This window comes from Monodon monoceros, unplaced genomic scaffold (assembly GCF_005190385.1).
Source record: "Monodon monoceros isolate NGI ecotype Baffin Bay Population unplaced genomic scaffold, NGI_Narwhal_1 Super_Scaffold_11, whole genome shotgun sequence".
NCBI classification, from domain to species: domain Eukaryota; kingdom Metazoa; phylum Chordata; class Mammalia; order Artiodactyla; family Monodontidae; genus Monodon; species Monodon monoceros.
This window is the reverse complement of record NW_021703767.1, coordinates 1724625-1750711: the sequence shown is the minus strand read 5'-3', so window position 1 is coordinate 1750711 and position 26087 is coordinate 1724625. Positions and strand designations below refer to the sequence as shown.

The 26087-nt window shown below is 58.2% G+C and overlaps 1 protein-coding gene and 1 non-coding gene across 3 annotated transcripts in view; both read left to right on the top strand.

The window, feature by feature from the left end:
* Window positions 1-11458: 11458 nt before the first annotated feature.
* On the top strand, window positions 11459-11531 carry TRNAG-CCC. Its single transcript has one exon. It is a non-coding gene; the product is annotated as a tRNA-Gly (tRNA).
* A 1177-nt stretch (window positions 11532-12708) lies between these two features.
* Window positions 12709-26087, top strand: part of TRPM2 (transient receptor potential cation channel subfamily M member 2) — a 42693-nt gene continuing 29314 nt past the window's right edge. For both annotated transcript variants that reach the window (XM_029214814.1, XM_029214813.1), the window contains exons 1-8: window positions 12709-12882; window positions 13654-13742; window positions 17293-17461; window positions 18682-18862; window positions 19409-19575; window positions 21147-21327; window positions 22363-22424; window positions 23491-23691. In XM_029214814.1, coding sequence (XP_029070647.1) covers window positions 12709-12882; window positions 13654-13742; window positions 17293-17461; window positions 18682-18862; window positions 19409-19575; window positions 21147-21327; window positions 22363-22424; window positions 23491-23691 — 1224 coding nt within the window. The remainder of the gene's footprint in view (window positions 12883-13653; window positions 13743-17292; window positions 17462-18681; window positions 18863-19408; window positions 19576-21146; window positions 21328-22362; window positions 22425-23490; window positions 23692-26087) is intronic.

Below are 26087 nucleotides of genomic sequence, written 5' to 3'. Positions count from 1 at the left end.
GGTTGCGGGACGCAGGTCGGGTCCCGAATCCCAAACCCCGGCCCCCAGCCCCCTCCCCGATTCCCGAACCATGGACACCAACCCCGGGCCCCAGTCCCCGCCCCGAGTCCCAAATCCCGAACCCCAGCCCCTGGCCACAGCCCCCGCCCCCGCCCAGAACCCCAACCCCGGGCCCCAGTCCCCGCCCCGAGTCCCGTGCATTAGAAGTGATGGTCTCCTAACTGCCCTGAATTAGAAGGATTTAAAGTGTTGAGAGGAGAACTCCAGGACAGTCCCAGGGCTGCGTTGATCCTCTCCCTCTCAGCATTTAAGGAAAGGCGGCAGGTGCCAAAGGTACGGGCCAGCCCTAACAGACCTCGCAAGTACTTACACATTTTAGAAATCAAAGGTTACTTGGGCTGCAAAGTACATTAAGACAGGTACCGGGGATCTCAGACCCGTTAGAATTGACGAGACCAAGCTCAGCCTCCTCTGGGACCTCTTTCCCATTAGGCCCTGGTCCAGTCTTTGGCCTGCCCAGCCCAATCTCAGCAAAGATCCTGCTAGGTGACCCCCACCCTTGATCTCTGATCGCCCTCATTATCTGCTTAAGCGCCTCATCCCTCCCTCACACGTGGTAGCTAATCTTCTTGGCCTGTAGTTTGCAAGATCCCCTGCCCTTGAAGTCTCTTAGTAACTTTCCATCCACTGGCCCCTCACCGCTCCTTGGCTGTAAATCCCCCTTTTCCTTGTTGAACTTGGAGTTGAGCACAATCTCTCTCCCCTAATTGCAATATTCTTGAATAAAGTCTTCCTTACCCTTTTAACAAGTGTCAGAATGATTTTTTCTTTCACAGGGGTCAGAGGTTGCTTTCCCAGGGTGTCACAGGCACATCCGAAGCCCAGGGCCCTGGAGAGTGGTGAAGGACCTGCATGTACGAGGGACCCCTGGCAGGACCAGGGGTTGCAATTCAGTGGGGGAGAGTGGAATTTTGCTATAGGATCTCCCATCCCATCCAAGCCCACCATTTTTATTGTAAAGACAATACAGAGAATTCTAAAAAAAGAAAAGCATCTCCACAGTAGTTTAACAACTGGTGCGTTTTCTGTATTTCATCCTGTGTGCTGTGTTTTGCTGGGACACACCGTGTTGTGAGAGGTCTACCCGTCAGTTCTTGCCCTGAGCCCCCTCATCCATGCCTGGGTCCTACCGTATAGTGGATGGGCCCAGAAACAATCTTGAGTGAGTGGAACCGGGTGCGAGGGGCGTGGGGCCGAGGGCACAGCTAGCTGGAGCACAGGTGGCCCAGACCCCCAGGCCACCTCCACCGTTGTCCCAGTGCCTGTGGCCCCACAGGGGCTCCTCTGATCAGCTGGTGAGGGATGGCCGGCTCAGTGTGGGGCTGGAAACTGCAGGGAGCTGCAGGATGTCACCCTCGGGTGGCCCTGAAAGACTGGTGAAGGCTGATGCCCGTAACAGGCAGAGTTTCAAGCAGGGTGTCAGCCTGGGCTTTGGTTTGATCCCACTTGCAGGCCGGTAAGTCAGCCTGTTACTCCTTCGCGGGTGCCGGCAGGAGACTGCGGCTCCTGAGTCAGAGACAAAGGACGGTTTATTCCTCGTGGCGCTGGCACGTTTGCGTCAGCGACCCGACCCGAGTTCCACGGGAGCGACGTGAGGGGCTCAGTGGATGCTCACTGCCCACGCTGTGGGTTCATGCGGCAGGTACCAGGAGGGATCAGGGAGCTCTGGATCCACCGCTTTTCCAGCCACCAGTGAGCAAGCCTCATCTTGGCCCAGGGGCGACATCCCTCACGTCTCGCGGTTACCAGCTGTAGGAACAACCCAAGGAAACGGCCTCGCAGCCTTAGCACACCAGCGAGACCTGTAGGTGAGCACGAGGTCCCGGGAGTGCAGGCCCCCACGTGGAGCGCCCGTTCCTCCACTCTGGGGTGGGAAGGGCACTGACTTTGGGTCACGCGTGGACTCACAGGTGGGCAGGAATGGCCTGACCCTCTGGGTGGTGGTGGGACTGAAAGGAGAGAGACGGGAGAATCGGGGACCGGGAGGTCTGGCAGAGACACTGGGGGTGGGCCGCGGTGCAGAGATCCTCATACCCAGCAGTGAGGCCACCGGGCACCGCCCACGGACGAGGCGCTGGACGGCCAGAGAGGGCAATGCCTCGGCCAGTTGATGGCCATCAGCCTCTGTCCTCAGCCAGCCCGGTGCTGGCTGGTGAGTCAGACAGGGCAAGGCCATGGTGGCCCAGACGGAGGCCACACACGGTACCATCCCTCGGAGAGACGGGACAGTGACGCACTCGGGCAGGATGGACACGTTCTGGGGCTGGCCTCGGCTTTCCCACCCGCAGGGCCTCAGGCAGCAAGCACCGTGGTCTGAAGGCTCGCTGTGGTTTGATCCACCAGCACAGGGTCCCACAACATCTCGTCAGATCAGGGGACCCACATCAGGGGCACGAAAACCCTGCGTGATCTGGCCCCTGGCCCCTCCCCTCATCACGGCCACTATGGCCTTCCTGGTGGTCCTCAAACACACGACTTGAGTTCACCTCAGGGCCTTTGCACCTACTCTTCCCTGGGTCCAAATGGCTTTCATCGGATTGTTCTGGTTCGATCCATCACACTTCCTTAGAAAGTGGATCATTTCCTCAATGCACCCTGCTGAGAAAGGCCGTCCCAGCTTGCCTGACACTGACCCTGTGACCTCCAGCTCCTGCCGCGCTGAACTCCTCAATGTTTTCCACGCCCTGAGGTGGTTTATGTCATTCTTCCCCTGGACTGCGGGTCTGGGCTCCTCTTTTCCCCGGAGCCCCAGCCCCTAGACAGGGTCTGCCCATGGTGAGGCTGGCTGACCAACGTGCATGCAGGGTCTGCAGGGGCCTTCGGATGCCAGCTCTGGCAGGTCCCCGAGTCACCGCTCCCTCCCCACCCACTGGGGGTGAGAAGGTTTCCTTCCACACTGGGTTGTGAGGACTGCCAACGGACATCCTTAGCGTGGTGCTTGGCAAGCGGAAGGGAGCTGGTGGTGGGGGGACCGGCCGAGCGATCAAGCCTCTCTGCCCTCATCCACCGACGGTGATGCCGGCCACTGCACAGAGCAGTCCGGACGGACAGACTCGGCTGCAGACCACAGAATGGACTTGTGGAAGGGAAGTGAGGCCTGTGTTTATTCATTTTATTCTGTGTCCTGACTGTCCGGGGCATTTCCATCTCCGTTCTCATCCTTGTCGCTGCAGAATGAATGGGCTACCTGGTAGAGCTTTCTGGACGGGCACACAGCCACGAGGGTGTCCACGGTCTCTACCCTCCTGGGCAGCACCACCATGCCCACTTACTTCCATGGGCAGTCCCTTTGGATTAGACGTTTCTGGAATGCAGTTCATCCTTTGACCTCAGAAATGAAGTGATGGAGGTTGTCCCCCAGCATGAAGCCCACTCCTCTTGGTCCGCTCTCTAGACGAGGGTCAGCAACCCCCAGCCAACAGGCCAGATCCAGCCACTGCCTGTTCTTGTAAATAAAGTTTTATTGGCACACAGCCAGACCCATCCGCTTATGTTTTGCCATCGGCTGCTCTCTCGCTGCGAGGGCAGAGTTGAGTAGTTCCAACCGAGACCATCGCCTGCAAAACCTGAACCATTAACCACCCGGCCCCGTATGGAAAAAGTCTGCAGCAGCTGCCCTAGGCTCTGGCCGTGTTGGCTCCCAGCCCCCAGACCCTCCCCTCCTTCCTCTGCTCTTCTCCAAGGAGCCTGCAGCCTGGCCTCTCTTTGCTCCTGTGTATTATTCATGAGCAGGGCTCGCCATGCTAATCGCTTAGATCCCTATCTTTTCAGTGATTGTGGTTTTTCTCTCGCTGCCAGACCAGGGGGCTTTATATCTCGGGCATGACGTCTGCGCGGTAACAAAGTCTTCTGTGCCGCGTTTCCTTTATCTGAACTGGAAACAACCCTCGGTCAAGATCAGTACTCGCTGCTCTTGCACTTTGCGGTTCCTGCTTTTTATTTTTATGGAAACGACGTTTCATAATTGCTCTTGCAGCAGTGTGAAACGTGGTGAGACACGCTGGTCTCTAGGAGGGAAAGAGTCCCACAGGGAACGACGTGGGCACATATGTTCCGTCAGAAGCCTGATTCATGAGATACTTCACCTTAAGCAGTGTTCCCACAGAGGCCCTGGGGTACCTGGAAACGAGAGCCAGCCCGTCTGCACCTGTCCATCGGATGGTCCTGCAGTTACTTCTGTCTCATGAAATATTAACTTCCTCTCACTGTGCTTTTAGTCATGATGGCTCTTGGGCCAGAGGGCATCAAGGAAGGAGCCCTGGGTGAGAGTATGGGCACAGCTGCTGACGAGCAGCTGCAGACGCGGGTGGGTCTCCTCTTCCTTTGCCTGTTAACTAGGGTCTGAGATGCCTGTCTGGGGTTGTGGCCATCCTCGTAGCAGGTTACGTCCCGTAGCGGCCACTCACTGAGCGCTTGCTACTTGCGGGCTCTGGGGATGCAGCAGTGATGTCTGGAAGGCTGTGCCCCCTGCAGCGTGCAGTCCTGCAGGCCAGAGCCATCGGGTAACACCCACTGTTGCTGTTCTTTAACTCCGTGGTGCCAACCACCTTGGAGGAATGGCTCCAGCTGCCTTTAAAGTGTCTGGGAAAAACGATCAAGTGCCGTACAAGGGGTTCTGATGGGTTCCGACACGTTCCCCAAGCTGCTTAGAAACCTCCTGATGACCGGAGAGTGAGACAGGGGCCAGCCTTTGGCCGGTGGACCCGTGGCACTGCCGGCTGGCTGCTTTGTGGAGAGGCAGGGGCGGGTGGGGGTGAAGGGCCTTCCAGAGGAGGGTGCTCCGGGCAGGAGTCTGCACACTAGGTCAGCACACCCAGGGGAGGAAATGAGGGTCAGCAGGCAGACCCCGGGCCCCGGGATCAGAGAGGCACAGGACCCTGTTCACTTCCCTGGACCCTGAGCAAGGGCCCGGGAGTGGCCGTGGGGCCTTGTGGGGTGGCAGCTGGGAGGGAGAGGGCAGAGGGCCTCTGTTGGGTAAGAGACTTGTGGCCGGGGAGTTTGGACCTTTAGGGAAAGTTGGGATCAGTCTTTCAGAATCCAGTCCCCTCTGCCCTCTAGCCAGGAGGACTGAGCGGGGCAGGGCAGCCAGGGTGGAAATCAGGCACCTGAGGGCCCAGGGGCCAGCACGTGGCAGGGTGGATACTGTGCGGTTGCATCTTTCCGGCTCCCTCGGTTCCTGCCTTCCCCGGAACGGTCTCCTGGCTTTGGGGCCCCCAGGAAGACAGGTGAAGGCAGGGATAGGCCGGCAGGGGAAGTGGTTCACCCGGTGCGGTGCTGGGGCCCCCTGGGTCTCCAGCTCCGGCTGACACAATCCCCACCCAGCCCTGCGCGCCCCCCCTCCCAGTACTCTTTGGACTTGGCCAGAATAGCTGCCTCCGGGTTTACACGTGCCGCCAGCCTCTCGGGAGGGGGTCTGGGGAGGCTGACCTCCCAGCTCAGGCGTCTGGGAGACCCCGCTCCTGCGGCTCTTCTCTCCTCTTCGGCTCTGGCCTCGGGCGCGGGACGGGGCGGGCTGCGCTCTCCGGAGCCGTGACGCAGAGCGCGCTGCGGGCCCGAGATGCGGGCGGCCCCGCGGGGCCAGGGCTGCAGTCCTGCGCAGCGGCGCGAGTGACGCGGGGGCGCGGGCCTCCCCGAGCAGGTAGGCGCGCCGGCCGGGGTGGAGGACACCGGGGTGCGGCGAAGGCGCCGGTCGCGGGGAGGATGCGCAGCGGTCCAGGGGCGCCGGTCGGGCCGGCAGAAGCGGAGCACAGGCTGGGGTGCGTGCGCCGCGGGGTGCGGGGACCCAGGCACCCGCCTGGGTGCAGGCGCGGCGGCGGGAGCTGGGGCGCGGCTGGGGTTCGGGGACGACTGCAGGCTCTGGGGTCTGAGTGAGCCGGGGCGCAGAGGGCTGGGCGCGGGCCCGGGCTGGGATGCTGGTGCGGGGCTGCGGCGGGCGTGTGGGGACGGAGGCAGGGACCCAGGCAGCGCGGGTGCGGGCGTCCGCTGGGCTGCGGCGCGGGACGCAGGCGCTGCGACAGGGCTGGGCGCGGTCTGTCCGGGGGCGTCGTGTCCCAAATTGGGGAGAACAGGGACTTGGCCATCTCAGGCTCTTGCTCCGACACCCGCGCCCCCCGCCCCCGCCCAAGACCTCCTGGCCCAGTTCTGTGGCTGATACTTCCTTTGCCCCTCACCCGGCATGTGGCTATTTATAGCCTGGAAAGTGCTTTCACAGCCAGCATTTCAAAGGATGCTGGAGCGGAGCCGCTGGGAGCAGCTGCAGGGTTTAGAGAAGTGCAGAGGGGGGTGCACATAGGGCCGCAGCCAGTGTGCCCAGGCCTGCTTGCGGTTCTGTTTCCTGGTGAGTCTTCTGGGCTGGGGAGGGTGGAGTGCCAGCAGGAGCCCTGTCTTGGTCCCCGTGGTCTTGACCCGCGGTCTTGAGTGGGACATTCACCCCCCCCAGTCCCCTCTAGGGCAACAGCTTCACATTCTTGTCAGTGTCCTGTGCTAGGTTACGTTTGCGGTGTGCGTGCTGTGTGGCCGTATATTCAGGCCCATGCAGTCAGATACTCTCTCTCTCTTCTTGGAAGTCATTTACTTTTAGCGTTTTCTCAACACGCCTGTGCTAATTGCTTATGAAGAATTTTAGCTATAAAACAGGGTGGCCAAATTTGCTTTTAGGTGATATGTGAAGAAAGCAACTGAGATAAGATTCTGGGGAGAAGAACCCCAGAGAAGGTTGGATGGGGGGCTTTGTAAGGTCACTGTCAGCCCTGGGTTTCCGGACTCTCCCAGGGCCTAGGTTGGTGGACGGGGAGCTGGGCATGGCGGGGCTGGGTTGGGGGGAGGGACGGGGGAGGAGGGAGGAGAGGGTCAGGCCAGCATCCCCCCTGCAGCTGGGCATGGGGATGGTTACACACGGCCGGCTCTGTCCCGTGAAGTCTGATGGGGTGGTGGGTGGGAGGAGCGGCGTTTGACACGTTTCCCAGGGACCTGTTGGCAGCTGGGATTGGAGAAAATCCGCACAAGCCCCTGTGGGTGAGCTGAGATGGGCAGCTGTCTGAGAAATGTGAATCTGAGCACACGCACTTGAGTTTCTTAAGACCAAGTCCTTTACTGCTCATCCTTTAGCTCCTTGTCCTGTACAGGACCGAGCCTTGGAGGGGGGGCGGGAGCCGCCTCTAGTCCAGGACCGAGCCTTGGAGGGGGGGCGGGAGCCACCTCTAGTCCAGGACCGAGCCTTGGAGGGGGGGCGGGAGCCACCTCTAGTCCAGATCCCCTTACAGACTAGCTGCCCGGCTGTACGCTTTTCAGAGCCTCGTTTTCCTCTTTGGTCACCTGGAACATGTCCTGCTCATCTGCCTCCCTGAGAAGCTGGTCGTGAGGCCAGGTGAGCCGCCATATAGGACTGCAGATGGCCCTGTAAGGGCCACACAGGTATAAGGCCCCTCTGCCATGAGTGCTGTGCCAGGAAACCCTGGAGGGGCTGCAGAGCCAGCGCTGCTTACTGCCGTGTCTCAGTCCATCCAGGCCACTATAACAAAATTCCACGTTCGGTGGTTTATAAACAGCAGGCATTTATTCCTCACAGCTCTGCAGGCTGGAAGTGCAAGATCAAGGTGCCCGCAGGGTTGGTGTGGGCCCCCTTTGGGTTGCAGGGAGCTCTTGGGGGTTTCTTTTATAAGTACCCTGATCCCATTCACGAGGGCTCCACCCTCCTGACCTAACCACCACTCAAATGCCCCATCTCCAAATGCCATCGCATTTCGGGGGCCGGTTTCAACGTAGGAATTTTAGGGGAACACAGTCAGACCATAGCATTCTGACCCCCAAAATTTATGTCCTTCCCACATGCAAAATACATTCACTGCATCCCAACAGCCCCCAAATCTTAACTCATTCCGGCGTCCACTCCAAAGTCTGAGTCCAAAGTCTCCTCTAAATACTACCTAAGTCAGGTGTGGGGGGACTCGAGGTAGATTCATCCCGAGGCAGAGTCCTCTCCGGCTGTGAACCTGGGAAACCAGACAGTGTTACCCAGTGCAAGTTCGTGTGCCCGACGGACGCACAGTGAGGCCAAAACAAACTGAAACGTCAGAGTCTGGAGCAGAGAAAGGTTTATTGCAGGGCTGAGCAAGGAGATGGGTGGCTTGTGCCTCCCAAAACCCCAAACTCCCCAATGGCCTTCAGCAAAGCATTGTTAAAGGCCAAGTGATGGGGGGAGTCACAGGGTCTGTGATCAGCTCGTGCACAGCTCTCTGATTGGCTGATGATAAGGTAACGGGCGGGGTCACAGGGGCTCACATTATCAATGCTCAGGCTCCAGTGGGTCTGGGGGCTACATGCTCACAGTCATCAAGTAGTTAGCATCTTCCACTTGGTGGGGGAGGGGGCCGGGTGGTTTCACAGATGTGAAGCAATGCAGGAAATGTACAGCAGAGGATGCGGGGAAGGGGCCTGCCCCCGGAAGGCGCCATAGGGTCCTGCATGCTTACAACAAGCTGTGTGCTTCCAGAACACAGTGGACGGACAGGCGTAGGGAGGACATTCCCATTCCAAAAGGGAGAGGTTGAAAAAAAAGGCAGGGTGACAGGTCCTGAGCAGGTCTAAAGCCTTGAGGCCCACTGGGGGGTGGTCCTGCCCCTCTGCTTTGCTGGGCACCGTCCGCTGTGCACGTTCCTGGCCCGGAATCACAGGCCAGGGGCTCCACCAGTCTGGGGCTGCCCTGCCCCACACACTGCCCTCGAGGCAGCCCTCTGCCGGGGCGCGTGCCCTGGGCTCTGGGCGCCTCCATCCTTCAAATCCGGGGGCAGGTAGCCACGCCAACCCTGGCCCCCCAGGGTTGTGCGCACTTCCCATCGGCAGAGACAGCATCTTGCAGGCGCTGCCACCCCAGACTGGCTGGGGCCACGCTCCCACTGAGGAGTGCAGGATGGGAGGGGTGCAGGGCAGCTGGGCCCCCCTTTGAGATCGTTCTGCCCCTCACGCCCAGGATGGGAGGGGTGCAGGGCAGCTGGCCCCCCTTTGAGATCATTCTGCCCCTCACGCCCAGGATGGGAGGGGTGCAGGGCAGCTGGGCCCCCCTTTGAGATCATTCTGCCCCTCACGCCCTCCCACTCTGGGCCTGTGCTGGGAGGGCAGCCCCGTGAGCTCCAAAATGCCTCGGGGGTCAATCTTCCATTGTCGTGGACGTGGGTCCCGGCTTCTGATGAGATGGCTGACCAGTCTCCCCAGCTGGATGAAGACAAACAGGCCACCTACATCCTTATCAGACCTGGCCACACCCTCCGTCTTCTGTCCTGAACAAGCTTTCTCATTCCTTTCCTTGTCTATAAGCTGAGAATCTCCCAACTCTCTAAACTCTGAATCCTTTTTGATTAGAAGTCCATCTTTAGGTCATTTCTCTCTCCTCACAATTTGCTATAAGCATTCAAGAGAAGCCTTAGGGCTTCCCTGGTGGCGCAGTGGTTGGGAGTCCGCCTGCCGATGCAGGGGACACGGGTTCGTGCCCCGGTCCGGGAAGATCCCACATGCCGCGGAGCGGCTGGGCCCGTGAGCCGTGGCCGCTGAGCCTGCGCGTCCGGAGCCTGTGCTCCGCAACGGGAGAGGCCACAACAGTGAGAGGCCCGCGTACCGCAGGAAAAAAAAAAAGAGAGAAGCCTTAGCTGTACTTTCAACACTTTGCCTCGATGCTTCCTCAGCCAGATTTCCAGTTTCATCACTTACAAGTTCTGTCTTCCACAAAACACCAGGAGAGAAGCAGTTCAGCCAAGCTCTTTGCCTCTTTATAACATGATCCCCTCTCCTCCAGTTTCCAATAACATGGTCCTCGTTTCCGTCTGAGACCTTGTCGGAATGGCCTTTACCATCCACGTTTCTACCAGCACCTGCCCATGAGCACTCAGGCTTCTCTAAGGAGGCTGAGGCCCTCTCTCCAGCTCTCCTCTCCTCTGAGCTCCCCTCGCCAAACATGCTCTGTCTGTCCGCAGCGATGGAGGCTTTTTCTAGCGCCCCTCCGAACTCTTCCGTTCTGCGCATTGCTCGGTTCCAGAGCTGCTTTTCCATTTGCAGGTGTTTGTACCAGCAGCCCCTACTCCTGGTACCAATGTTCTGTGTTATCCCGGTGCTTTCACGTGAGGGAGGTTTGACTCCTTCTTCTGAGAAGGTGTGGGCGCCTCTGGGAGTGACCCTGGCCCAGGAGCAAGGGGGACGGGAGCCGCCCGGAGGAGGGAATGAGAATGCAGAGGTGAGGGTGGCCTGAGCCCTGCACGCCAGCGACTGGGTGGCTGAACCCCAAGTGCCCAGTGTTGAGCTGAGCGGCCCCGAAGAGGGTGGGCCGGATGAGGGCTGGATGGGTGCCTCACTCCCTGAAAATCCCCGCCCCTCCCCAGATCACAGTGACCACATGCTGACGCTGGATGAAGGGTGTCAGGGAGGGGAAACTCCCTCCGCCGCCCCTCTAGGGTTCTTGTGGCTGGACTAACAGTAAAATTTACACAAGAAAGATTAGCAGGAGAGAAAGAAATTAATTTTAATTCATAGAAATGGCACCTAAGAAGTGACCAAAGCAGGCAGCTTTTATACTTTTTAGTATAAATTTGTAAAGAATTGACAGGACAAAGAAACTCAGGTTTTGGGTGCCCAACGAGTGAAGGATCTGAGCAGAGTTTGGGCGTTAGTCAATGAGAGAAGTCATGAGGTTGGTTTATACAGGCTTCTCGGCCCCAAATTCCCCATCTTTGATGATAAGGGTGTCCTTCGACCTCCAGGTGCAGAGGTGCACCTTTCACATGAGAGACTTATTTCCTGCTCTCAGGGAGACAGAAAGGAGGGTCAGAGTGTCTCTCTTGCATTGGTCGTTTCTTAAGAAACTCTAATTCAAAATAATCAATATGCCTTTGAGGCATATTTGGGGCCATCTACACTGGGCCCCAACAATGGGCAGAGAAAGGCCTGTCCATCAGTGACCGTGACGTGTGGGGGATGGTGATGTGGCCAGAAAGGGCTTCAGGGCAGGAGACAGAGGGAGACCTTGTGACCTGCTCTCTGCCCCAGATGGCCCCCGTTCACACCCTTGGAGCAGCTGGGTGGGGGCTGCCTCCCTGGATGACACCCTGGGGCGATAGGGGGTGACATGATGGGATATCATCATGGGCATCATGGCTCCAGGGAAGGCCTGTGGGGTTCACACACATTTGTTTTTCCTGTTTGTAAACTGAGGAAAATGATCGGGCTGCTTACGGAGGTCTCAGTGATGGAGACCAGGTCAGAGCTGGAGCAAAGGATTTGAGGAAATGAGATCTGTTCTATTTGGAGGACCTGTGTGATGGAGTGCAGAGCCGTGCCACTCCCTGAAACCAGCTCTGTGGGCAGTGGGGGCTTTTTTCCTTTTTGGAAAACAAAAGAAGTGGATCCTGGGACCTCCCTGGTGGTGCAGTGGTTAAGACTCTGCACTCCCAATGCAGGGGACCCAGGTTCGATCCCTGGTCAGGGAACTAGATCCCACATGCATGCTGAAACTAACGAGCCAGCGAGCCACAACTAAGACCTTGCACAACCAAAACAAACAAAAAAAAAGTGACCCATGTCTGGAAACAGGAGGACGGGACCCCAGCGTGAGCACCACGTGTGATGACTGGGGGGTTTCCTGGGCACCACCGGGCACACAAGGAGTGGTGGCGGGGGGATGGCGCTCTTTCTCTGGCCCTTCCCAGCGACCTGAGGTTATGAGTGGGTGGCTGGGCCCCAGGGATGCGCATGTGCCTCCAGACTGCCCAGGGCCCGATGGGGCTAGAGCTTGGGCAGCCAGGAAAACGTACAGACCGGCGAGCAGATGGGGCCCTGCATGAGGACACATCTGACTCGTTTCCCCCGATCCACTGCAGCAGCCCCCATGGCCTGCTTCTGACCTCGGGTGGCCGTGGGGTGTGGCAGCTTGAAGCGGGATCTCAGTTCCTTGACTGGGAATTGAACCTGGGCCAAGGTGGTGAGTGTGCCGAATCCTAACTGCCAGACCACCAGGGACTAGTGGCTAGTGTCAGAACCCTGGTTCCTGTCTGCTTTGAAGAAGGAAATCAGCAGACAGAAAGTAGTGAGGCAAGTAAAGAGTTTATGAAGAACAGAATACCTGCAGATAGACACACGGGTGGGCTCAGAGAGTCACGTGCAATGGGGTGGCTTAGGTCACTTATATGGGGGCCGTTTTCCAGGTCTTTGTTTTCCTCTGGCCAATCAACTTGCTTTGTTCCCATATCTGGTCTGACTCGGGGCCCTTCCCTGTGTGCACACGCATCTTTTAGCCAAGATGGCTTCCAGTGCGAGGGTCTCTGGGAGGTTGACAGGACATATTAGGGGCTAGTGCCCTCTCCCTTTCAGACCCCTGAGGAACTTTTCTGTGCATGTGCGGTTGGGGAGGTCTCCTTGATCTCAAGAACGAAAAGTATGGTCGTCTTATCTTTTTACTGCATCAGCGCTTAGCTCCCCTCTGCTTCTGCTGTTAAGTTTTCCTTGAAATGTCTAATGGCTCAGACTGATAAGCTCCAGCTGCTCAGCCTGGGCCCCGTCTACCTCCTACCTCACTTCCAGGCCCCTCAGCCTTGCAGGCTAGAGAAAAGCCCATTCTGAGGGAGCAGGACAGAGCCTGCTCTGCGGAGCCAAGGTGGGGCTGTCAGGATGGAGCCGGCGATGCTGAGGTGTCGGGATGGAGCCGGCTCCAGGCAGGAGGACGGCTTCGGGGTGCAGCCCAGGAGGGTGGCTGACCTGGGCATGGTCCCCAACCTCCGGCAAAGCAACAGCAGCCTCTGCAGGAGCAGGAGGTCGCAGTACCCCTTCGGCAACTGTGAAAAGGTAGGTCTGGGGGTCGCCGGGTCTGCCAGGGCCCTGGTGGGGTACAGTGAACACCCAGGGAGGGCAGAGGCCCAGCTGAGCTGGGGGCTCCAGCCCAGAAAGGCCCTTTAGCGGAGGGGACTTGGAGAGAGCGCTGGGTGGCTGGGTCTGTGCCCGGGGACTGTTCCTGTCCTTGGTCTCCTTGGGAAAGTGTTGGGTAGGCACTAGGGTCCCGGGCCGCCCTCACAGAAAGCCCTCCACCCACATCACTGTGCAGTGACTGCATGTCCTCTCCCAACAGGGAAGGTCCCGGGCTGGCTTCACGGAAAGCCCCGGCAGGCCTGTGTTGGAGACACTTGAATGTCACAGCCCCTGGTCGGGTGGGAGGAGGGTGTCTCACGTCTCAGCCCGCAGTCCCACGACACATAGGCAGGTATCCTGACACTCACTGGCCACCTTTGCACCACATCACGCTGTTCCTGAGGAAGGGCACAACCCGGAAGCACAGTGCTTCCCAGTTTATAGGCAACATTGACCTGTAAACTGTAAAGGGCTGTGAACATTCCCTGGGGCCCAGGAGGAAGCGATTCCTCAGGCTCACTCTTCCCTCCCCGATCTGCTCCTGAGGGCCTCCAGCAGGTGATGGGGAGAACTCGGTCTCCCATCTCTGAAGAAAGACCCCTGAAGTGTGCCAGGGCGCACAGGCGGGTCTGAGTGAGGTGTGGGATGGGGTCTTTGGAAGAGTGTTGATTTGACTGTCTCAGGATCTCAAAGTGCCCTTTTTACCCTCAGCAAGGAAACCTTAGTTCATGGATTCCTGAGAATATCAAGAAGAAAGAATGCATGTACTTTGTGGAAAGCTCCAGACTGTCCGATGCTGGGTGAGTGGCTTGTTCTGTGTTTACGGCCCCTTCCCTGTTGCCACGTGGAATGGCTGATCAGAGCAGGGCCGACCGGGGGGCCTCAGTGGGGGACAGTCCCTGTGTCTGTACCGGCCTGGGATGCTCGGAGTGTTTCCACGTACCCCACAAGCAGGGTTGATTCGTGCTTGCATTTCCCCTCCGGACACACCCTCGTCTGCGCTATGCCACAAATGGGCCTCGCTCTTTCTTACTTCCACTCCTTTGTCACCTGGTGACGCTGCCTCTGCCACGGAGCCCTCCCTGACCACACCCTGGGATGTAACCTCTCTCCCCCACTACACTCCATGTTTCTCTTTTATGCCAGTTGCCGATGGCACTGCAATCGTGTGGCTTTGTGGTCCTCTCTGAGCTCTGACCGTGTCTGAGTTACTTTATTACTTCCCTGCTGGACAGATGGCCAGCATCCAGCTCAGACTGTGAATAGTACAGGGAGGAAGGGTGTCCTCTGCGGGGATGATAGAAGAGGACGATGATCTGGAACCAGACGTGCATGATCACCGACGGTGATGCTGTTCCTGGGGTCCTGGGATGTGCCCAGGGTGTGATCACAAAAAGTGCCCCGTTTGGGAGTTCACGCCGCAGCTTGGCTCCGTTTCAGACGAGAGCCCTCCTTTCTCCCCGGGGGGTGGTAGGGGCGGACCCTCGCGTCAGAGAAAGTGGCCACCGTGCTCCAGATGATGGCCTCAAGGCTGGCAACCTCTAACGTACTTGGTGGTAATCAGAGTTCAAGTTCACACCGGTTATCCCGACAGTATGCAGAGTGCTTTGCACTGAGGTCTCCAGTTTTAGTTTTTAAAAATAGGTTTCGGGCTTCCCTGGTGGCGCAGTGGTTGAGAGTCTGCCTGCCGATGCAGGGGACACGGGTTCGTGCCCCGGTCCGGGAAGATCCCACATGCCGCGGAGCGGCTGGGCCCGTGAGCCATGGCCGCTGAGCCTGCGGGTCCGGAGCCTGTGCTCCGCAACGGGAGAGGCCACAGCAGTGAGAGGCCCGTGTACCGCAAAGAAAAAAAAAAAAAGAGAGAGAGAAGAGGGAAAGGGTCTGTTCTAGGCTAACTGTTAGAACCTATGAGAAAGTTTTGGGTAGCCTTGGGCCAAGCTGGAGCGTGAACTCCCACATGGGGCACTTTTTGTGATCACACCCTGGTCACATCCCAGGACCCCAGGAACAGCGTCACCGTCGGTGATCATGCACGTCTGGTTCCAGATCATCATAAAAGCGGTCCTCGTCCTGACCCTCTTTCCCGCCTCGGACCCAGCTCTCTCCTCCGTAAATGGAGGAGCTTACACCAGGTGCTCAGAGAGAGCCCTGTGAGTCTGCGAGTGACTTGAGTCCCTAGGGGTCGTAGAGGAAGGTGTACAGGGCGTGCTGGGAGTTCCTTATGGCTGGCCCTGTGCTCCCAGCCCTGGGGACCCTGGCCTAAGCAGTGGGACCAGGGGTAGCCAGGGACATGCCTTGTGGGTGGAGAAAGGGCACCCAAGTGAGCCCAGGAGACTGAGGTACAGGGTGGGCCATGGCCGTCTTAACCCGTCCTTGGTTCTCTGCATGGTTAGTTAACCTACACGAATCTTATAAATTATTTCCCATCTAGAACCTCATTTGGCCCTCACAAGTTTTGCAAGCTCGAGGTCATCAGACAGTGTATTATTTTTCCCATTTAACGACTGAGAAGTTGAGAGTCAGAAGCCCCTACGGACAAGCACTCCGTAAGCAGCAGGGAAACTGGTTTTCTCTCTCTGAGTCCAGTTGTGTTTCCCCCATGTCATCGGCTCAGGTTTCACCTGCTTTGGGACTTTTTTGGTTTGCTCTCATCTATGTCTAGTCTTCCAGGTCACTTGTTACTAGCAAAAGCAGGACTCTAAAAAAATGTGTAGATTTCCGATTAAACAAGCTGTAAAGAACACGGTTGCTGTCTTCTCTCTCTCCTGCAACCCCAAAGAATAGCCATAAAGGAATAAAACGATTTCAACCCACGAAGACAAGGCAAGAGAGGAGGTGACAGTTGAAAAGGGGTAGCCAGGCGTTCTCTTTGGGGGACCACGTGTATCGTGCTAGCCCTGTGTCCAGAAGTTTCTGCTTGGAGCCTGCACTGTGTGCTTTTTAAACGTTTTTATTTTGAAATAACTGTATATTTATAGGAAGTTGCAAAGATACTACAGGTAGATCCCATGGTTCCACCAGTGGTTACACGGTCACCTCCTCTTCCCCACCATCTGTAACCCCTGGCAACCACTCATCTGCTCTCACCCCTATAACTGCTTCCTTTCCAGAATGTCATATAAATGGAGCCATACACAGTGTGATCTGTTGAGATTGGCTTTTTTCACTCAGCGGGATGCCTTTGACATCCATTCGAGTGGTGTGTGTTGATAGTTGCCTCCTGTCTGCTGCCGAGGAGCAAAGTGGCCGCCATCACAATATTTGTAGTGAGGTTTTTGTGGACGGCAAATGTTGGGTCTTATTATTTTTTTTACCTGCTCTGCCAGTCTCTGTTTTTTTTTGATCAGTGTATTTAGAATGTTACATTTAATGGGACTGTTGATATATTAGGACTTAAATCTGCCACTGTATTTTCTTGTTTACATTTCTCTCTGTTTTTCTTTTCCTGCCTTTCTGTGAGTTACTTGAATCATTCTTAGAGTTCCATTTTGATTTATCTTTGCTGTTTTTGACCGTATCTCTTTGCATAGCTGTTTTTTTTTTAGTGGTTGTTCCAGGTATTACGTTATATATCCACAACTCATCGCGTGTTACTGACATCTACTTACCTACTGATGTATCCAAAACTCATCAGAGTGTCCTGGTGTTGACATTTACCAAGTTGAATGAAGTGTAGAAACAGTCCCACCTTGTACAACACGTTGCCCTTCCCCGTTTATAATATAATTATTTACAAAATTTCGTCCGCAGGCACTGAGAATTATGTTAGATCATGGCGCAATTTTTCTCCAACCATCACACGTACTTCAGAAAATTCAAGAGGAGGAAAATGTGCTAGATTCACCCATACTTTTATTCTTTCCATTGCTCTTTCTTCCTTTTTAATATTCCAAAATTCCTTCTTTTAACGTTTTGTTTCTGTTTAGAGACCCTTCTCTAGCCAGCCTTTTTGGGGTAGTTCCCTGGTTTCCTTTCATCTGAGAATGTCCTGACGCCCCTTTCGTATGTGAAGGATAGTTGTGCTGGGTGTAGAATTCTGGGTTGGTAGCTTTTGTCTTTTGAAAAATGTCGTGTCACTTCTTTCTGGCACTTGTTTCTGGCTCTGATTCAAAGTCGGTTGTTGGAATTATTTTCCCCTAATAGGTAAGGTGTCATTTCCAGCTTTCAAGGTTTTTGTCTTTGTCTTTAGTTTTTAGAAGTTTGACGATTGTGTGTCTCCACCGGCTCTCGGCTGGGGCGCCTTGTTCGCCCTGCTGGGCCGCCAGTCCTGACCCCTCTGGGCCTCCTCTGACACCCGCAGTGGGGCGGGGGCAGGCGCCGGTCACCCCTGGTGACCGAGTGGCTTTGCAGGAAGGTGGTGTGTGAGTGCGGCTACACGCGTGAACAGCACTTGGAGGAGGCCACCAGGCCCCACGCCTTCCAGGGCAAGGAGTGGGACCCGAAAAAGCACGTCCAGGAGATGCCAACAGACGCCTTTGGTGACATCGTCTTCACGGGCTTGGGCCAGAAGGTGGGAAAGGTTGGTTTCCATGGTGACTCCGTTGCTCTTACTGTGGACCAGAGCCCACTGTGGGTGACCGAGGTGGCTGGGACTCCCTGGGGTAGGAGTGGGAGGCTGGCAGAAACCTGGGGCAGAGCCCACCTGCCCAGCACTGAGGGCCGAGTGGGTGGGGCTCGCATGGCGAACGGGAGACACGCGGTGCCCTCAGGGAGCAGGCAGGGCCACTGCTGGTGCTCTGCAGGGTGTGGGCAGGGTGGCCCGGATGGCTTTTGTCACTGCCAGGAGGGAGTGGGCGGGGGGGGGAGGGAGGGCAGTGGGGAGGACCTCGAGGACGGGGTGAGACCCAGGAGCAGAGGCGAGAGTGCTGCCAGCGGGGGGTGGGGTCCCAGGCCTGCCCGGGAGCACGAGGGCAGGGAGGGCGGCAGCAGCCGGAGGCCCAGGCCCCGCTGAGCTCCCAGCTGCTGCAGACTCAGAGGGATCGCTGGACCAGCAGTACCTCCAAGCAGAGTTTTGGACCCCACCCCAGACCTGCTGAATCGGAGGCCCAGCCACCCTGGTCTTAAGCAGCCTTCCGGAGGATTCCGTGGCAGCTCTTGGGCCGCACTGTCCTGGAGGGTCTGGTGTAACCACTTATTTCTGTGCTGGGGTTCTGGGACCTTGAACTTCTTGTTAGCCGGGTGTGACCTTTTCCCTCGACGACTCTGAGTCGCTGACGCTGCCCACTTGGCCCAAGAGGCTGAACAAGGAGGGTCGGGCTGGGGTGGGCACCAGCCCCAAGCCCTGCCCCTCGTGAGCCAGTGTCGGTGCAATGCCAGGCCCCCCCAGGCGCAGCTGGCTTAATCTGAGAGGGGCGTCCTCTGCGGAGCATTGGTGGGAGTGGGGAGGGGGAGGTGGTCTTCTGCAGCATGGGGGTGGGGCAGGTGGGCAGCAGCCGGTCAGACCCTGTGGAGGTGATGGCGGGCGTGGCCTTCCAGGGAGACTGGACTCGGGCATGGGGCTCAGGCCGGGGGTGCTCCCAAAACAGGGGCCAGGGGCTGGTCTCCTCTGGGCAGCCTCCCCCTTCCCTCAATCAGTGTCCTGCTTGGGTGCGGCCACTTTTACTCGCTGGGTCTGGACCCGGGTGTGAGCATCCACCCGCCCAGCTGGGACTCTCCAGACACTGCTGGTGCAGGACGGCTGGGCTCTGGGGCGGGGGTGGCCGCTCACTGACCCTCTGGGGTCTTCTGACCTCCCCACAGTACGTCCGCCTGTCCCAGGACACGCCCTCCAGCCTGATTTACCACCTCATGACCCAGCACTGGGGCCTGGACGTCCCCAACCTTCTCATCTCCGTGACGGGCGGGGCCAAGGACTTCAACATGAAGCCCAGGCTGAAGAGCGTCTTCCGAAGAGGCCTGGTCAAGGTGGCCCAGACCACAGGTAGCACCGGGGCTGGAGGGCCCAGGGCCCAGACCACAGGAGGGGCTCAGGCCTGGGAGTGATGGGCGGGAGGGAGCGTCCCTGGGAGGCCACGTCGGGGCCTCGGGGGTCACCGAGGCCAGGCCCGGGCCGGGGGGGGTGTCCAGTCAGACTCACCCCGCCCTGTCCGCTGCTGTGCTTGGCTTGCGTGGCGGCCGATGCAGCTCTGGTTGGCTCTCCACTAGTGATGCTTTGAAATAGACACATTCAGAGGCAGTTCTGAGATGCCGTGCTCCCGAGAGCAGGACAGAGGGACACAGCAGGGAGGTAGGGAGAGAGGGCAAGGCCTGCATTCAGCGACGGGGGTCCTGTCCTGTCCCCGCCCCCGCCTGAGCAACGCGGGGAACCGCGGCTCCCAGCTGCCGCAGGAGGACGTGATCGTGGCGGGGCTCCCCTGAGGCTCTGGTTTGGGGTAGAGGGTCTGCAGATGTGGGGCAGTAAGCACCGGAGATGCACAGGGCGTAGGCGTCGGACGTGTGCGTGGCAGGGCCCTCTGCTCCTTCCCAGGGGCCTGGATTATCACCGGGGGGTCCCACACGGGCGTGATGAAGCAGGTGGGAGAGGCGGTGCGGGTCTTCAGCCTGAGCAGCAGCTACAACGAAGGGGAAGTGGTCACCATCGGAATCGCCACGTGGGGCACCTTGCACAAGCGGGAGAGCCTTATCCACCCCGCGGTGAGCTGGTGGCTGCTCCCGGGGCGGGCGGGGGCGGGGCGCAGCAGGGAGGCTGAGGGGCGTGTAGGACCCTAGCGGGTGCTCAGCAAACAGGCCACCACCTGGGCAGCAGGGTGAACGCAGTGTGGAGGGGAGTGGCTGGACAGGGACACAGGAGACCCAGGCTCAAGCCCCCACGCCATGGACCCTGGTGACCCCAGGCGAGTAGCTACCTTGGTTGGATTCTGGTTTCCTCCCTTGAGATCACGGGATGGGTCCACACAAGAGTCTCTGGAGCCGCCACTGGTCGGGGGCTCCTCCTGACGCCTCCCTGATGAGAAATGGACTTTGCAGAAGGCGGTAGCTTGGCCGGGAGCACACAGCCAGTGAGCATCTGGGTTGTCAGATCCCAGGGCCTGGCCTTCTAGCCCAAGGATCGACAACACTCTGGTTCCCCTGCTGAAGACAGAGCCTTCCTGCGTCCGTTCACCTGGGTGCAGCCCTGAGAAGCGATTGCTTAAATGTGGGGATGTGAGTGGAAAAGATCATTCAATTCATTCAGTAAGATTTTGGAGGATGGTAGATGTGACATAATGAGCACATGTCCACCTAATTCATGGAGTCAGGAAAGTTTGGGGGAAACACTGGCCCCAAAGACAAGTCTCCTTGACTTGCTGAGGAGACGTTGTTATAACAGCCCGGTGAGGGGTGATTTATGAACAAGCCCTTGCCCTTCCCGGCCGGTGGCAGCATGCCTTCACTTCCTGGGGAAAGCATCCTCTGGAAGGTGATTCCTTGTGTCTGTCACAGACGCTTGTCATCAGGCCAGTCTGCCCCTCGGCCCTTGTCCTTTTGTGTCAGCGTCACAGATGTGCTTAGTGGAAGGGACCGGTTCTGTCTTGAATGCTTGTCATACGGAGTGGAAATCTGAGGCCACGGGAGACGGGCTGACTTCCAAGATCACTCTGCACTTGTCTCCCCATTTCGAGTTCAGAAGACTTCTTGCGATACCACCTGCCATCCTCTGTGGACACGAGGGGCCGTGTGCGCGGGTCCGGCAGCCACCCCTCCTGGATCTGGGTCCTGGGGCTGCTGGGACAAATGACCACAGAGCTGGTGGCTTAAAGCAACAGAAATGTACTCTCTGACATTTCTGGACACCAGAACTCCAAGACCAGTACCACCCGGCCAAAATCGGGATGTCGGCAGGGCCAGGCTCCCCCAGAGACTGTGGGGGAGGAGCTATTCCCTGCCTCTTCCAGCTGCTGGTTTGTGGCCGCATCACTCCAGTCTCTGCCTCTTGGTCACACGGCCCCCTCCTCCTCCTCTGCACCCTCTTCTAAGGACACCTGTCATGGCATTTAGGACCCACCGGGATGATCCAGGTTAATCTTCCCAGGCTAAGACCCTTAGCCTCATCACATCCGCAAAGACCCTTTCTCCAAATGAGGGAACATTCACAGGTTCCAGGCATTAGAGCCTGATATCTTGCGGGGGTGGGGGGGTCACTTGTCCAGCCTGATGGAGCTCCTGTTCTTGGTGGGAAGGATGTAGAGCTTTCCGTCTGTCCGTGCCCACCTCTCCATCCCCAGGGCGGCTTCCCAGCTGAGTACATCATGGATGAGGACGGCCAAGGGCACTTGACCTGTCTGGACAGCAACCATTCCCACTTCATCCTTGTGGACGACGGGACCCATGGCCGCTACGGTGTCGAGATTCCCCTGAGGACGAAGCTAGAGAAGTTCATATCGGAGCAGACCAAGGAAAGGGGAGGTGAGCGAGGCACGCTTTCGAGGGTGCTCGGGGGGAGAGGGGAGCAGGCTGGTCTAGGTGTCTGGGGCTCTGCTGGCCGTGACCAGGACATTTGGCAGGTGGGGTGCTGGGGGGGGCGTGGTCAGAACACACCTGGATGTCTGTACACTTGTTCAGGGGTTCATCTTCTTGCGTCCCTTTTAACCAGCAGAAGGAAAGTTCGGGCAGGCATTGAGGTCACAGCATCCTACCGTCACTTTACATCACAAACACGTCTCAGTTCAGAAATCAGAGCGTGCAGTAGTCAAAGCTTGGACCTTGACATCTCTTCCGTTGTGGGTGGGATGGGATGGATTCTGGGGTGTTGGGAGGTCAAATACACAGGATTTTGCACACGATTTGCAGGTTGGTTGGACACCTTTGAGCCGAGGTTTTCAAGCTTCTTTGCACACCAGGGGTCCCCAGGGTGTGGGTTCACCCCCAGGGTCTCTGATTCACAGGTCTGGGTAGTGAGGACTTGCATCTCCCAGTCCCCAGGGGACACGGATGCTGCTGGCCTGGGGACCACACCTGGAGAACTTGTTTTGGCCAAGAGAAGCTGGGTGGGGAGTGTTGGGGGTGTGTGAGTGTGTGGGGACGGCGAGACCATGTGGGCTCTTGGAAAGAATGTTTGCTTCCCAGGGAAAGATGTTTCTAGAATCTTCACAAGCCCTCCTGGTTGCCAGGCTGGATGAAAGGCTGAGGGTGGGGCTGGCTGGCCAGAGGACGGAGTTGTGACGCCGTACTCCCGCGCCATGCGTGGTGCCCGCTGGCTTGACGTGTCCCCAGCCCTGCCCAGATTCGAGGCGCCACGGAAGGGCTGCAGGGAAAAACAGGCTGGTTGCGGTGGCCAGCCGGGCAGAGCGGACCCGCTGGGGGAGCCTTGGGTGCTGAGGCTGGTCTACAGCCCTCGCCTTCCCTCCACCCCAGAAAGGGACAGGAGTGCACTCGGTTAGGCTGCAGCTGGCAGGGGTGGGGGGCCCACGATCCTGAACTGGGCTCTGTGCTTCGTCCTAGGTGTGGCCATCAAAATCCCCATCGTCTGCGTGGTGCTGGAGGGGGGACCCGGCACACTGCACGTGAGTCCTGGCCTGGGGGGGCGGGGGTGTGCTCTTGGGGGTCAAGTCCTGCTGCGGGTGGGACGACTGCCCCAAGTGCTGTCACCAGCCCCGCAGGGGGGTCATCAGCAAGAGGGTACAGGGATCCTGTCCGCTGGGTGGGGGGGTCGGAGCCCCTTGAGTGGCCCTGCCGCAGGAGGGGTGCTCTGGCTTTGGCCCTGGGGCCTGACCTGCACAGAAGAAAGAGGGGATCCAGAGGGGCCTCGGGCAAGGGTGGGGCCCATGCCCCCCCCAGGACCCCCAGGCAGCCCATGGGGGGTTTCTGCAGCTCTGCACCCAGACTGCCGGGCGGGGTTCTCAAAGTACAGCCCTTGGCTGCCCCTCAGCCCTGTGGGACCAGCAGCTAGATGTAAAGCAGGATCCTCAGTGGCTTTGACATGCTGCCGTGGATCTTTGTTCAGAACCCACTCTCTGGCGTGGGATGGGCCTCCCTTGTGGAACGCGGGCCAACTTGACCTCTGCTGTAGTAACACACGACATTACAGCCTGCAGATTTGGGGCAAGAGCATGACGTTCTGTTCATGGGATCATCGAAAGTGTCTGTTGATCCTGGGGTCCCTGGGAGGACGGGATGCGTCTGGTCCCCACTCCCACCATGGCTCTCCTGCAGCATCGCCCAGACAGGGCGTCCTTCTTGCTGGGGTAGATCCCCTTCCTCAGGTTGCTCACCCTGGGTCTCTGGGGGTCTCCCTCGATGTCCTGGTTAACGAGGGGGCGGAACTCTGGCAGTGCCCCTCCTTCTGGAGATGGTGCTTCCGTCCACACGTCAAAGGGTGGAAACGTCCAAACCTTCCGTGACAGTGGTGTTGAGTGATAGGCCTGAAGGAGGTGGTGTATCGGGTGTGTATCCCACGTACATCAGGATTAGCCACTTTCCCCTCCGAGCAGTGGGATGCTACCAAGCAAATGCCTTCTGTAAACTTCGCAGTAGCCAGACATCAACTCTGTTTGAGCATCTCTGTATAAGAAGGTGTCCGTGCGGGTGTGGAGTCAGGTCCCGGGCTCACGGTCAGCCCCTGTGTTGCAGACCATCTACAATGCCATCACCAACGGCACCCCATGCGTGATCGTGGAGGGTTCGGGACGAGTGGCTGACGTCATTGCCCAGGTGGCCAGCCTGCCCATCTCCGAGATCACCATCTCCCTGATTCAGCAGAAGCTGGGCCTGTTCTTCCAGGAGATGTTCGAGACCTTCACCGAAAGCAGGATTGTAGAGTGGACCAAAAAGGTGAGGCACACGGGCGCATCAGTCACCAGGCGTGGACCTGCAGCCAGTAGGTTAGACGCTGTCAGCCTGGTAAGCGGGACCAGGGCACGCCAAAACCAGACACGGAGACCCCAGCGGGCCTGGGGCGGGCACGGGAGTGATCTGCAGAAGGTGGGGGCTGTGAGCCCGGAAGGCAGTGGGCCCAGGGCAGGTGGGAAGCCCTCGGATGAGGCAGCAGGCTGTCCTCAAGGGAGGACATGCTCAGCCTCTAGCCTGCAGAACTCCGGGCCTGGGCTGGTACCGCAGGGCATGAGGACCCTGCTGCACTGGGCGGGCAGGAGGCTGGTGCTGAGGCCCCGGGGGAGGCAGAGGGGTGGGGAGCCCAGATTCCGGCGGAGGGGCGCTGCCAGGTGACAGCAGTGGGTGGCAGGGTCCGGCCCGGCCTCCAGGCCTGGTGACCTCAACGCCACTGGGGAGATTAATGGAGACCTTCTGGGGTCGGCAAGGTGGGCAGACGTGGCAGATGGGGGCCCATGCGTGGTTCCAGGAACCGTGTGGTGATCTGGGGGCTGCTTCACGTGCACCCTTAGATAGAGGCATCGGTGGCCGGACCCATCCTGGGACCAGTGTTCTGGGGGACCCCCCCCATCTCCAGGGGGTTTGGAGACTTGAGACGTGGGAGGGAGCTAGTTACGCCCAAAACGGGCATCCTTTCTGCCCTGTGGGCAGGAGGTACTGAGTGGAAGCACAGGGAGTTGGGGACATGACCCTGTGGTGACAAGTCCAAAGAGAGACCATCGGAAGGGCGGCCTCAGCTTTACTTCACGTGCCGGCCTGTCCTCTCTCTGTCTTTGTTTTGTAATACTTTTAGATTTGTGGAAAAGCAGCACAGGTAGTGGAGGGTTTCTGTCCGCCCTTCACCCAACTCTACTGCTGTCAACATCCGATATAAGCCCGGTGCGTTTATCAGAACCTAGAAGTGAACTCTGGTTCATCCCTGTTGACCAAACTCAGGCAGTTCGGATGTCATGTTGATCTACTAGTGGCCTTTTGCTGTGCCGGAATCCGAACCATTAGCTTGGTCTCTTCATTGTCTTTTTTCTTTCTTTCTTTCTTTTGTTTTTTTTTAAGTGTGACATTTTCTAACTAGCCCACCGGATTCCAAAGATTTTCTGGAACATCACCATATGAACTGGATGAAAGTGGGCTGCTCTGGTTGTGGGCTGGGCTGGGGGCTCTGGGGCCTCGCTTCCTGCCCATCCCGTCAGCTCCTGAGCCGTGAGCCTCGTGGGTGCTACCACCCCCAAGAGCTCTGGTTTGGTCCTTTCTCCTGACCCAGGGAGACCATGGCTGTTACGGCCCAGGACCATAATTGCCCTGCATTTCAGTATTTCTGCTTTAAAGAGCATTGGTATTTGCTCTTTCATAGCTACAGTGGGAGATAACACTGGTTACAGATGGGTGTAGACTTGGCTAGCATCCCTTATAGACGGGGTCCTCGGTGGACCGGGGGGAGAAATAGTGCAGGAATGTGCATACGGAAGTCTCTCCAGGTCCTGAAAAGAAGGAATTTCTCTCTCACATACTCCGAGGCTGTTTGGCTCAGTTGGGTGATCTGGGGCACTTGGAATGGACCTCAGAATTGGCCATCTCCCCAGTCCGGATTTCAGGGGCCCTGGTGAGCTCTGCAGAGGGACCCTAACCCATGGCCATGGCCCCAGCCTCCAAGGGGGGTAGGTGTGAAGGAGAGCGCTGGCTGAGCCCTGATCACCCACGAAGCCCTTGGCCGGCGGAGAACCCCCGCACCTGAGGCCCCTGTGGTCCTGCCAACCCTGCTGTCTGGCCACACTCTGGGACCCAGGGGCAGGGGCTCACCCGTCCCGAGGTCACCTGACCTCTGTTTCCTGGCAGGATCCTTTGTGGGATGGGGGCAGTCAGTGCCTCTCTGACCCTCAGTTTCCCCAACAAGTTGGGGCTGACAAAGCAGTCAGGGTTTGTGACTTTCATCCAGCTCCGTGGATGCTAAAGCCAGGCTGTAAAAACTCATGGAAATTCAGTTTTAAGTGCCTGACACGTGCTTTTCAGGGCACGTCTGTGGAGCAGCTTAGCTCCCACCGCGTCCAATTTCAGGCCATGTGGACGGTCTGTGCCCAGCAGCCAAAGACCATGGGGAGGGCTGGGACCCTGGATGGGGGCTGGGGAGGGGGAGGGCAGCGGGCCTGCTCCGAGGGGAGCCAGGCGGTTTTTGTAGGCGGCACAGTGACCCTGCTCTTGTCTGTCTTATTGTGGCCTCAGAGGACCTCTTTAGAAGCCAATGTCCTGTGAGATTGTTTTTGCTGTTGGCGTCAGTTCGGCTGCCAACGGACATGGTGGGGATTGGCTGGCCGGCTCTGTGGCCTTTCCTCAGTTAGTCTGTA